At 44.9% G+C, this 13,804-nt stretch overlaps 1 protein-coding gene across 5 annotated transcripts in view; it reads left to right on the top strand.

Annotated features, from left to right (window-relative positions):
* rngo (DNA damage inducible 1 homolog rngo) overlaps positions 1-13,804 on the top strand; it is a 98,149-nt gene that overhangs the window by 24,915 nt on the left and 59,430 nt on the right. Inside the window, exons 2-3 of one of the 5 annotated variants that reach the window (XM_068383826.1) lie at positions 2,129-2,327; positions 12,897-12,998. In XM_068383826.1, the coding sequence (XP_068239927.1) occupies positions 2,129-2,327; positions 12,897-12,998 (301 nt within the window). Of the gene's footprint in view, positions 1-2,128; positions 2,328-12,896; positions 13,089-13,804 lie in introns of all 5 variants that reach the window. The other 4 variants (XM_068383822.1, XM_068383816.1, XM_068383813.1 and 1 more) reach the window with 4 other exon arrangements.

Here is a 13,804-nt window from a genome sequence, read left to right as displayed (position 1 = left end):
CCTTTTTTCCTCAAATGGACATACAAGTGTCTGTTTGTATGTCAGCTAGACCCCTTGGAATGTTTTCTCTACAGCCTTTATATGTTGATCTGAAAATCTTGTAGAGGAAGTCTGATCTCGTGTCCAGACGATACGTGTACCTGAGCAGCTGTACAATTGGAAGGGTTCCTAGTACGCAAGTCAAAAAATTAATGTCAATGCACTTGTTTCTGTTCAGTAGGAACTCCAGATCACTTTTGGTGGCAAGGACTTTGGTTATGGAGAATATATGAGTTTCCTCTTTATTCTTTCTCTACCAAGTCCTTTATCCTCTTCTTCTTCAGATACTTCTTGTCAGAAGAGATAAAAGACTGGAATAGCCATGAAGCTTTATCATAAGAAGCTCCTCTACTTTTAGTGAGCACTCTTCTGTGGAAGTGTATGATGGGTCTCACACGCTTGCCTAAGGTTTGAGGAGAGCCCACGGCGAAGATGAAGGCGAGTCTATGCATTCCCTCATCATTTATATTGAAATGAAGGAACTCCTAACCTTAAGTAAACCATTTTCCCCTCTAGGGTTGTGGTAACATTTCGGAAATATCCATGCCTGGCAATATGTTAGAGAAGGTGTCTGGGGGCTGGAGACCAGCCATCAACCTCTCCACTCTGAACGAGTTTGTCTATCAGACTCTGTTCAAGATGTAGACTGGAGAAACTGTCTGATAGGCTGTCAGTCCGGACTTCATGAGTACACTTGATCTCAAAGATGCATACTTCAAGATCCAGATCCATCTAGCATCAAGGAAGTACTTGCCTTACGTTTCATCCTAAACGAGAGGATTTACCAGTTTCAGGTTCTGCTTCGGCCTGTCCACAACACATCAAGTGCTCACTTTAGTCTCAACTTGAGCCTATGCCAATGGCATTCGTCTCCTTCGTTATCTGGAAGATTGGTTGACTCTCAGACTCAGTGGAGACCCTTCTATGCCAGGACAGGCTTCTCTCTTTTTGTCAAGATTGTGGGATCATCATAAATTTCAGGAAGTCTTTTCTCCAACTTCCAGAGAAAAAAACTGTTATATCTTGGTATACAAATAGATACCTAAAAAGGAAAAGATTTTCTGTCCCAATGTTCGGATTGTCCTTTAGCAAGACTCACTACAATCACACCTGTGGCTATGTCTGCTGGGCACTTGAGGTCTGTAGCATCTGGTGCCCAACGGCCGTCTTTGCATTCAGTCTCCAGTGGCAGCCTTTTGTTCTTAGCACAGGGACCCTCCGGACCTTCGGGTACCAGTAGGGTCCGAGTAGAAGAGGGATTGAAGTTGGTGAGTGGCAGGTACCAACCTCCTCATGGGAGTAGATAATCTCTCTTCTCATCAGTTTGATGCTCTTCACAAATGCGTCAAAAGAAGGGTGGGGGCTCACCTGTCGCAGCACTTGGCCTCTGGGCTACGGTCCGGTTCCGATTGGCAGTGCCACATAAACCTCCTGGAGATGAGGGCAGCGTTTCTGGTCCTCTAACACTTTCAAGAGCTCCTTTCAGGTCACTCCTTAGTGCTGACTTTGTGGGGTCTGCCAATAATAGACTTGTTCGCGACATCTCCCAACTGGAAACTTCTTTCTGTACTGTTCCCCAGTACCCGATTCCGATTCCAAGGTATCTCTACAGAATGCCTTCCAACATCTATAGGACAATCTTTAGATGTCTACACTTCTCTCCCTCCTTCTGTCTAATGACGAGACTCCTAAACAAGGTGAGGGCATCTCAAAATTTGTCGATGACCCTGATAGCTCTGATGTGGCAGCAATCATAATGGTATCCAGACCTCCTACTTTTGCTGACAGAGGTACCAAGGGAGTTGCCTCCCCTCCACAACCTGCTGTGGCACTCACTCGCAGAGATATTCCACAAAGCAGTCGCTTCCTTATGCCTTCACACTTGTTTTGTTAACAATTCAAAAGCCATTTCAGATCTGCTAAAGACGTACTCCTATTTAGAGGACTGGTTTATATAGCTAGGAGAAAAAAGATCTATTAGAAAATTTTGATTATTATGTTTCCCCAACTATCACGTGTCCTGTACTGTACAGTTTATATTTTACAGTTATTTTTTATAACAGGATTATCACTCACTAAATATTTTTAGGTTGGTATTCCTGTGGGTGAAATGATTGTTGTTTTCAACGCCCGCCCATTAACTGACAATAAGAAGTCATTAAGAGATTATGGAGTAAAAGATGGTGAACTGGTAATGGTAATCCGAGGAGATATACTATTACAGAGGGCTGCAGAACATCTCCAGCAGCAACAGAGAAGACAACAGCAAAATCAAGAAACACCTATGGGTAAGGAGCAGTATTGATGAGAATGTACTAATTTTATATTGAAATACTGGCAGGAATTAGCATAATTTCCCAAATAATTTTTTAAAATATCTATAAAACTACTATACTACTTTGTTCCTACACAAATGCAAACCCTTGTCCTACACATAGAAATAGATATCAGCAAAGCTGGAGTATTCAGCAGTTTAACTTTTATAACGAGGTGTAAACAGGTAGCCGGTAGTTACTGGCTAGGAGTGGGAAAGACCTGCTCTCCCACTTGCTCACTGAGCACTCGCTCTGATTACAGCTGACAGTGAGAAGAGACGTTCTTCCACTGGCTGGAATTTTTTGGTTTTTAATTACTTTTCACTTTTTCTTTCCAACATATTTATGATTGCTGTCGTTGAGATGTCTAAGGTTAAGCAAATTTGGCTTTAAAAGGTTTCATTTGGACTTAATACCTCAAAAGGGGAACAATCTTCAGCATCTTATGACAGCGCTCTTGACACAGACCTCACAAGTCTCCGACCCCTTGTGAGTTCAGAAGATGATGATAACGGAGGAACACTCTCCTTCCAGAATGAAGACCATAGCCTTCAGTTTGATGTGCGTGCTGGTGAGCAGCATGTTAAAATGTGCACAATGTTTGGACTATAGATCATCATTTACCCATGAACACGCTGCTTTGCGCGCACAACCTTTTCCAACTAGATTGGAAATCCTGTGCACCAGACCTTGTCTGTGCTCAGTGCGCTCCTGATATGCGCACACTACATTCTGCTTAGTACTGGCAAGCATAGGTTGTGCTCACACACTAGGCACTTAACAAATGACAGAGCTCCACCTGATCCCCTGGATTTGCACAAGCCAACTTTTTTGTGCTCTTCCCCACTGAGGGAAGAGACATGCTTAGTGTTAGCATTGCTCCCACACACCCTCCTGGGAGGCGCATACTGTCCGTAATTGAGAAAAGGTCCCTGTGTTGACAAGCAACATATGTCTCTCAGCACTCATGCAAGGCATAGCCATGCCCGCTCAGGTAACTCGCCTGTCTCCATAAGGCAACTCCTCTCCTAAGCCTGTTGCGGCAGCATGTTTTGCTAGTGCATGCTCAACCTGTTCTGGGTTTGGAATAGATCGATTACTGTATGCGTACCTCACCCATACATGCCTCAATCCCTTCCGTGCTACTCGGATGTTCCCCAACACTTAGCGCCTCACCTACTGTATACGCTCATGACTTGGACTGGCTTCACCTCTTACTGTAGAGCATCACACAGATGCAGTGTCAATAAAATGATACTTGCCTTGCCACACGTCACCTACATTCTCCCCCACAGGATTCAATACGTGCCCCTACAGCGCACACATGCAGGATGCAGCTTACTTTAATTTTGAATCCTCTCTGAGAAGAGTCAGTTGATGGCAATCAAACAAAAGAAAATGGGACCTCTACCATTCTGTTTTCTTTTTGGACAAGTAGTCTGTAAAGATTGATCAGTAGGAGTTTCATATAAGGTTCTCCTACTGTTACGTTTTGTTTTCTTTTCCAGTGGAAGAAATAGGGTTAACCAGCCCTCCACTGCCAAAACTCCCAATACAACCTCTCAAGAGAGTTGAAAATCATGACCACTATGGAGACACCATGCGCTCTGACCCTTGTACTTGTGAACTTTTCCTGGCAGTTTTAGACATCTGGGTATTAGGAAAATTTAGTCCACAAAATCAGTTTGGTACTATACATTGTTTAAAAACTTGAAGGTTTAAAGGCCACTCATGAATGGCAGAGGCATGTGACAGTGACAATGCCCTAGAGACTGACCATATGTATATATGATCAGCATGCAAGCCCCTCTCCACACAAGCTAGGACCAGGGAGGGCCAGGCAGTGGCAGTTGATGACTTCAGAAGGTAAACCTATAGGCTTCCCCAAACCTCCCATCCTTACCTCACAAGGATGGTGAGGTTGCAGACACTAAAGAAACTATCAAGTTTGACCGGTACTCGAACCCCAGTCCGGCGATCGTCAGGGAGGGACGTTTCCAAAGCATTATGAACACAACTTTTTGGAGGAGTAAATCTGTGTTCACCTCACATTATTTGTAACGTGTCCAGACTCTTAATGAAGACTGCTACACTCTGGGACCATTCGTAGCAACGAGTGCAGTAGTGGGGAAAGGTTCTACCACTACATTCCCGTAACCTAATACCCTTTTCTTCTCGTGGAACTCTGTTTTTTATGGTTGTTCGTGAAGATTGGATGACAATCTTCCACAATCATTGATTTCAGTCAGGTGGTCAGTTTGTTCCTTGAGAGCGCTCGGAACAAGGGTATTGGAGGAGGTCCTGTCACATAGAGGTTTTTAGACTGGTTTGACAGCTCCTAGAGGTCTTCAGCCCCCTGGGTGGATCGCTGGATCTCGTAAAGAAAGCAGACATAATGGAAGAATTCATTAAAGTCAGCTTCCTTATCAGGTACGAACCCTTAAGCTTGTTTATTAACTCTTAAGTAAATTCCAGCAATGTTGGCTGTCTCTGACCCTCCACCAAAGGTGCCAATCAGCTATATATATAACTACCGGGTAAGTCAGATGTTTAAAAATGATATTTTCATCATAAAATAAATTTTTGAACATACTTACCTGGTAGTTATATATAATTTAATTCCCCCCCTCCTCCCCTCTAGAGACCTATGGGCATGGGAGATCTGAGGAATCACTTGAATGGTTCCAGGTACCTGGCTAGAGGGCACACTGGTGGTGCACCTGGCTACCCAATCGGCGATTGCCGCGAGTTTTGAAATTTCTGCCGTGACGTCAGGGACTTAAGCTATATATGTAACTACCGGGTAAGTATGTTCAAAAATTTATTTTTTTTATGAAGATATCATTTTCTCATCTGGTAGCTGAAATTGATAATGTCTTTGCATATAAATAAGTAAAAACCTAACAAATGTGTCCAAATTAATCTTGATTCTAGTAACCCTGCTGTCACACCAACCATAAGTGTTCCACTGGTGTTCAAAAAGGTTTGTTAAAGGATTATCTAATATTTTTGCTTGCAAAATATAGTGAAAGTCTCTATGGAACTAATAAAAGTTTTAGGAAATGGATGCACTACATGTCACTGCATAAAAATATTTTGTTTGAGTAGTGACATTTTGATATTGCTGTTATTAGTAGCCATATGTATTAAAAACATAGTTTTTATGAATAGTACTTACCTGGCAATTATATATATATATAGCAGAGTCTCCGACTCTGGCAGAATTTAATCGAAAATCGCGGCAAACACCTTGTGGTGGTTGTGTGGTTAGATGGTTAACAACCCTTACAGGGTGGGGTGGTACTTGGAATCATTCTCGTTTTCTGTTCCTCAGATTATCTCTGCCGGCCGGATCGACAACATCGTTGGTCCGCCATTTAGAGTTTTTCGGATCGCTTTCCCTTCATCGCCTTTTTGGACTTCGTTTTTGGTGAGGTACACTGTGTTGGGATTTGGCAATCGTGTTTGTTTTTTGTCTTTTTTCCTTTCTTATCATGAGGGAAAAAATTCATTTTCGTATTTGTGCGAATGATATTTGCAAGGTGAGGTTACCGAAAGTGTCGGTTGACCCTCACACTATCTGTATGGGTTGCAGGGGGTTTGAATGTGCTCTAGATAATAGGTGCAAGGAATGCGAGGTTTTAAATGATGATAATTGGTTAGCTATGAAGCTCTATGTGTGCAAACTTGAAGTTGATAGAGTTAGGAGAGCTAAATCAAAGTCAAAGTCTGCTAGTGAGCCTAGCTTAGATTTATCTATTGACCCTTTAATTGTAACCTCTTTAGAAGTTATTCCTTCCCCGAATGAAGTAACTCCTGCCCCTTCTACAGGATCTGTGCCTACGGATGACCCTGGGTATGCTAAATTAGCTGCTGAATTAGAGGCCATTAAAGCACAATTGGAGGCCTTTAAAGGTAAGGGTGTAAGTGAAATTAGTGCTTGTGAAAGTGCAGTGGAGGAGGCGGCTGATCGAATCTGTCATACCCCTAGGTCTAGACCTCTACCAAGCTCCCAGGACCAAGGGAGAAGGTACATCGAAAGCCGAAAGGGGGTGAGAGGTGCTTATCCTCGGTCAGTTGTCGCCTCAGACAGTCCTGTTGCGACCTCCCAGGCTGCTCTTGACCGCCGTAGAAAAGGCGTGTCGGATACGTTTGTGTCTTCGCCTGATCCTTCTCCCAGACGTAATTGGCGTTACGAATCAAGACCAATGAAGAGAGGGTGGAACCGGGATGTGCAGTCTCGCTCTCCCTCTCCCGGTTCGAGTAGCCGAGATCCTGATCCTTCGGAAGACGATTTCGATGTTCTTCTTGTTAAGAGGGCGAAACAGAGAGTCCTTAGCCCAGTTAATCCTGCTAAACTCCCTGCTTCTGCCAGCGCTCCCAGTCAAGCCGTACGACAACTGCCTTAATGGAACCGCGAGAGCCAGCGGAGGTTGCTAAAGCTTTCATGGTTGTTATGCAGGAACAACTTTCATCGTTAGTTCAAGCTTTCAGCCACCCTTCACAGTCCGTCAGACGTAAGGACGTCTCTTTACCTGTTAAGAGATCATCTTCTAAGAGAGAACTTAGTATCTCTCCCAAGAAACCTCTGCGCACTTCGTCGGCCGTACGACAACGCACACACTCTTCATCGGCACGCTGCCAGGAATTTCCTTCCCCCCCTCTCTCGGCGCCAGGACGATACTGCCTCTCGTTCTCGGCGCCGGGACGATTCCGTTTCTCGTTCGAAACGCCAGGACGTTACCGCCTCGTTTCTTAGGAAACAGGACGAATGCAGTCTGCATTTTCAAGACGAAGGCAGCCTGCATCTTCAGGACGATTCCGTTTCTCGTCATCGTGACGATACCGCTTCTCGTCATCGTGACGATACCGCTTCTCGTCATCGTGAGGATACCGCTTCTCGTCATCGTGACGATACCGCTTCTCGTCATCGTGACGATACCGCTTCTCGTCATCGTGACGATACCGCTTCTCGCCGACAGGATTCAAACAGCTCTCGGTGCCAGACTGCCTGCAGCCCAACTCTTCAAGATGTTATCCTTGAGCAGGCCCTCGAAGATATTTCGGAAGAGGAAGAAAAACCTGCCGACTCTTCTAGTGATTATAAGGTTCTTTCTCGCTCTCTTTTGGAACTTTATGGGGAGGAATTTCAACCTTCGGCCCCTCGTTCTCCTCAGTCTCAATTTACCAGGAAGAAAGCTACAAAGTCTTCGGCCTTCATCAAAATGAAACTTTCAGTTTCGGCCAGGAAAGCTCTCGCTAAGGTGGATGATTGGATGAAGGAACGGAGACAAGCTGTCAAGACCACCTTTTCTTTTCCACCATCTCGGCTCGCTTCCAAGGCCGGTATGTGGTATGAGGCGGGAACCTTTGGGGTTAGGAGTGCCTGCCTCTTCCCAAGGTGACTTCTCTGCTCTTGTGGACTCGGCAAGAAGGCATGCTTTAAACTCTGCCAAGGTGATGTGGTCCATGTCGGAGCTTGATCACCTCGTCAAGGGAATTTTCAGGGTCTTCGAGGTTTTCAGCTTCCTGGACTGGTCTCTCGGGACTCTGGCCAGGAAGTCTGAACTCCTGGATGACACGAAGGACCTGACGAGTATCATGTCCTGCATGGTCAAAGCTTTAAGGGATGGAGCGAATGAATTGGCTTACCTTTTCTCAGCAGGGGTCTTAAAGAAGAGGGCCCTTTTGTGCTCCTTCACCTCTAGATCTGTGACTGTTGCCCAGAAGTCGGAGCTGCTTTACGCCCCTTTTTCACGTCATCTCTCTCCTGAAGCTCTGGTCAGAGATACTGTATCTCCCTTTCTCTGGCACAGAAGGCTACTCAGGACCTTTTGTCTCGGTCTGCTAGGAAGAACTTACCTGTTGCTCCTGCTCCCTGAAGAAGGAAGAGAAGAAGTTTCAACAGCCCTTTCGGGGCAGGACCTCCTCGAGAGCGGATTTTAGGGGAGAAGACAAGAGTCAGGGCCAAGGACCAGCAGAGATGCGTTTAGGCCCCGGTCCAAAAAATGAGATGGAAGTCCTCCAGACACCAGTAGGGGCAAGACTGTCTCGTTTTTGGCAGTCTTGGAAAAGGAGAGGGGCGGACACCTGGTCCCTCTCGGTTGTCAAGGAAGGTTACAAGATCCCCTTTTTAAAGAAACCACCTCTCTCAGACACTCCCCTAGCCTTAGTGGCTCAGTACACCGACGCGGGGAAACGAGAGGCTCTTCTGGAGCTAGTCGACCAGATGTTGGTCAAGGGAACAATAGAGCCGGTTCAAGACCTCGTCTCCCCAGGCTTTTACAATCGCCTGTTTCTGGTTCCCAAGAACTCGGGTGGATGGAGACCAGTCCTAAATGTCAGCTCTCTGAACGCCTTCGTGGAGAAAACAAAGTTCTCCATGGAGACGACTCAGTCAGTGCTGGCTGCAGTTCGTCCAGGCGACTGGATGGTATCTCTCGACCTGCAGGACGCTTATTTTCACGTCCCCATTCATCCGTCTTCAAGGAGATATCTGAGATTTGTGTTCCAGGGCAAGTGCTTCCAATTCAGGGCAATTTGCTTCGGTCTCAGCACAGCTCCCCAAGTTTTCACCAGACTAATGGCGAATGTGGCAGGCTGGTTACACCAGGAGGGGATAAGGGTATCCTTCTATCTAGACGACTGGCTGATCCGATCACAGTCGAAAGATAAATGTCTGGAGGACCTAATGAAGACGTATATGATGACTCAGGACCTGGGACTCATCGTCAACTGGGGGAAGTCTCAGACCGAGCCGAATCAGACTATTCTCTATTTGGGGATAGTTCTGAATTCAGTTCTTTTTTGGGCTTCTCCCTCCCAGGAGAGGCAGACCAGGTGCCTGGACAAAGTCAAAGACTTTTTAAGGAAGCAGGAATGCTCAGCGAAGGAGTGGATAAGTCTGCTGGGAACTCTATTCTCCCTGGAGCAGTTTGTCCCGTTGGGGAGACTGCACCTAAGGCCTCTGCAACACTTCCTCGCAAAGGTTCGGAACAGAAAGATCCAGGAGGACTCTTTTTCTTTTCCCATACCGACAAAGATCAAGGATCTTTTAATGTGGTGGCTGGACCCAGCTCTGTTGGGAAAAGGGATCTCCTGTTCAAGAAGAACCCCGACCTAGTGTTATTCTCAGACGCGTCCGAGTCAGGCTGGGGAGCAACACTAGGGAGCAAAGAGGTCTCAGGTATTTGGGAAGGGAGTCAGATCAGATGGCATATCAACAGGAAGGAATTGATGGCCATTTTGTTAGGGCTAAAGGCCTTCAAAACCTCGGTGTCAGGAAAGACTGTGGAGATCAATTCTGACAACACCACAGCTCTCGCGTACATAAGGAAGCAAGGGAGAACTCACTCCGTCTCTCTGTTCATAACTGCGAGAGAGCTTCTCCTTTGGGCGAATGAGAACGAGATTCAGCTGTTGACAAGGTTTGTTCAAGGGCAGAGAAACATCAGGGCAGACATGCTCAGCAGGAGGGGACAAGTCCTTCCCACAGAGTGGACTCTCAACCCGCATGTCTGTCGGAGCCTCTGGAAGTTGTGGGCAGACCTGTAATAGACCTTTTCGCCTCCAGTCTAAACCAGAGGATCCCCAACTACTGCTCCCTAGTCCCTGACGAGGAAGCTGTTGCAGTGAACGCCTTCTTGATGGATTGGACGGGGCTGGACATGTATGCCTTTCCCCCGTTCAAGATCATCAATCTGGTTTTCAGGAAATTCGCTCGCCTCGATTCGGGACGAATGATCCCAGTGGCTCCATTCTGGCCTGCGAGGGAATGGTTCACCGAAGTGGTAGGCTTGCTGATGGACGTTCCAAGAAGACTCCCGGCAAGTCCAGATCTTCTCAGACAACCCCACTTCGAGAGATTTCATCAAAACCCCCTCGCTCTCAATCTGACTGCCTTCAGACTGTCGAGAAGCTCGTTAGATCTCGAGGCTTTTCGGCACAAGCGGCGAAAGCTATTGCCAGAGCAAGGAGGATCTCTTCACAAAGAGTCCACCAGTCAAAGTGGGAGACCTTTAGAGCTTGGTGCAAGAGGCACAAGGTTTCCTCGTCCTCTATCTCTCTAAGCCAGATTGCAGACTTTCTTTTGTACCTCAGGCAGGATGCTAAGCTGGCTGTTTCTACCATTAAAGGATACAGGAACATGCTCTCAACCGTCTTTAGGCATAGAGGCTTAGAGTTATCTCAGAATAAGGACTTGCAGGACCTCATTAGGTCTTTTGAGACAACGAAGCAGGTGTAGTTAAGACCCCCTTCTTGGAACCTGGATGTGGTGTTTAAGTTTTTGTGCTCCAAGAAGTTTGAGCCTATCTCGCAAGCCTCTCTGCGAGATGTGACTAAGAAAACCCTCTTCCTTTTGACTCTAGCGACTGCCAGGAGGATCAGCAAGGTCCAGGCAATCGAGAAGCGTGTAGGCTTCACCCAAAATGGAGCGGTTCGACTTTCTCGCCAAGAATGAGAACCCTTCGAAACCCTGGCCCAGGACTTTTGAAGTCCCTAACCTCACGAATCTAGTGGGTTAGGAACAGGAAAGCCTCCTCTGCCCGGTTAGGGCTCTCAAGGCTTATTTGGCCCACACTAAGAACGTGAGGGGTGCTTCCAACTCCTTATGGTGTTCGGTGAAGGATCCTCAAAAACCCGTCAAAGAACGCTTTGTCCTTTTTCCTGAGTGAAACTATTAGGGAAGCCCACCTCTTTTGGGAGGAAGAAAACTTCGCCCTGTTGAAAGTACGGGCTCACAAAGTAAGAGCCATTGCTACCTCACTGGCATACCGGAAAAATATGTCAGGTAGGCAGATCACGAACGCAACGTTCTGGAGGAGCAACTCTGTCTTCGCTTCTCATTACCTCAGAGAGGTAAGAGTGGACTATGACAAGTGTTATACCTTGGGCCCATGCGTAGCTGCGGCTTCTGTTTTAGGCAAAGGAGTTACTACCCCCATTCAACCTTAGTTTGTGTACTTGTATATGGGTTTGTGTTTTTTATGGTTGTCTGAGGTCCTCGTCTTGTGGTACGGTTCCCTCAGTCCAGATAGATAGCTTATATCTATTTCTGCAAGATTAGATGGTTAATTTTAGTAAGGTTGCAATTCTTTTTTATTTTATGGGGCGAAGGTAGTTTCTGAAGTCTAGTCAAGTTGTTGGTCCTACCCCTTTGACAGACTCGATTGAGTTGTTAGCAGCGTAGCAGGTCTACTCCTGGCTGAACACTCCTAAGGGAAAGCGACTCTAGAGGCAGTTACCTTTGAAGTCAGCTACCTTAGCAGGTAAGGAATCAAGGTGTTTTTTCTCCTACAACTCTTTTGTTGTTTCCCCAACTATGTTTTTCTGTCTGTTTCCCTCCAAATGTGTGAATCAGCTATATATATATAACTGCCAGGTAAGTACTATTCATAAATATGGAGTTTTTATGATAAAACAAAGTTTTATGAATACTTACCTGGCAGTTATATATATATTTTAAAGCCCACCCACCTCCCCTCAGGGGACAGGTCGGGCAAAGATAATCTGAGGAACAGAAAACGGGAATAATTACAAGTACCACCCTGTAAGGGTTGTTAACCATCTAACCGCACAACCATCACAAGGCGGTTGCCGCAATTTTCTATTAAATTCTGCCGGAGTCGGAGACTCAGCTATATATATATAACTGCCAGGTAAGTATTCATAAAACTTTGTTTTATCATAAAAACTCCATTTTAGAGGCCAAAATGCCTGTCATCATTGAACTTGTTAATTACTGTCTGGATCACCCATACTGTAGGAAAGGCATGTTAGCTATAACCTTGGAAAAATAGCAATGTTGCATCCACTGCTCAAATTCTGGGATCTGGTATAATAGAAGACTCCTATTTTGTTACAGAAATATGATGTAAATGAGTCCACATTTGGCCTTCCCCATTATCTCTGAGTTATAGAAGAACCCATGTGCTTGCTCATGCATGTCAATGCAGTGGTACTATCTAAATAAACTGCTATTACTCTCCCACCATATGTTTTTATGCATAAATGAAAACTTTGTACACTTGCCAGTAACTCCAGACAGTTGATATGCTTGAATGAAACCTTAATTTTCTCTTGACTGGATGTTTAAATCACGTCCAAAGTTGCACCCCAACCTAGGTTTGACGAGTCCCAATAAAGAGAAAGATCCTGGCTCAGAAGCTTTCAACTGACGCTCCTTTGACCAAGGTTTAAAGGCTGCTCATGAATGGCAGAGGCAAAGACAGTGACAATGTCCTAGAGACTGCCCATTTATACATGTTATCAGTGGTCAAGTCCCCTTCTCCACCCAAGCTATGACCAAGGAGTGGCTACTGATGACTCAACAAGTATACCTATAGGCCTCTTCAAATCTTAGAACTTGAACCTTAGTCCGGCGATCATCAGGCAGAGACGTTTCCAATAGGCCACTGCAACTAAATGAGTTTAAACTACTGTTTGCTATATTTATAATTCATTATTGTATATTAGCTAAATAAGAGTTTAAACTTTGCTGGATATTTTAATTAATTTTTATCTTTCTTTCATCCATAACAGAAATTAATCAGTTTGACTTCAGTTCCATACGTTTGCCTACCGGAGCAACACCGGCCGCATCGGACAACTCATCAGCTGTAGGTCATGGCGCCAGTAGCCAAGGTCAGGACGGTGAGGAGCAAGATGTGGGTGGTAATGACTTTCAAGATGGGGATTTGGGCCTGGGCAGCGCAGGTGGGAATATTTTATACGGTATTAGATGAATGTCCCATTGGAGCAGAGTTGTAGTAACCAAAAAGCCCTACATTGTGCATTTCACACTTTCACAACAGTACAGTTAATTTACATGAATGGGACACTAAGGAAGGAGAAGCAGACCAGCTGTTTGAAGGAGATTGATATTCAGAACCATGGGATACAGTACAGAATTTATATTTAGAGATGATTATATTTGACTGCAACTCGGCTTCCGGGTGACTTTAGTATTTGCTGTGACCTCTTGACTGGACCCACATAACCAGCTAATTGTGTTTTTAGTTTTTCTAATATTTTAATCAATCATTTTTAGTACAAATTATTTTGTAGATTGTTTATATTTTTATTGCCATTCTGTTTTAAAAAGTTCTTATATTTATATGAGGTTGACCAATTACTGTACTCAACCTTGGCTAACGCCAATTAGTTAATTTGAGGGTGCTCATCTCCATATATTTCTGTACAAGTATTGAGAGAATTTCAGCCAAACAGTACTTTTATCTCTATAATTTCTCTGAGTTCACATTGGAGTGGAGCTTTAAGCAATTTAGTTTTGAAACAAATTATTTGGTGTATAAGAGGATTAGATCTTTTTGAAACTTTTACTAATGTATTGTGAAATTTTAGAAGATACAGTAGACACATTCTGATACTTGTACTCAGGTTTTGGAATGGTACCAGGAGTGCTAAGAAATCAAATTAAGCTGATTGGA

Source organism: Palaemon carinicauda, chromosome 1 (assembly GCF_036898095.1).
Source record: "Palaemon carinicauda isolate YSFRI2023 chromosome 1, ASM3689809v2, whole genome shotgun sequence".
Classification (NCBI taxonomy): domain Eukaryota; kingdom Metazoa; phylum Arthropoda; class Malacostraca; order Decapoda; family Palaemonidae; genus Palaemon; species Palaemon carinicauda.
Note: the sequence above shows the minus strand (reverse complement) of the source record. Positions and strands in the feature narration are given on the sequence as shown.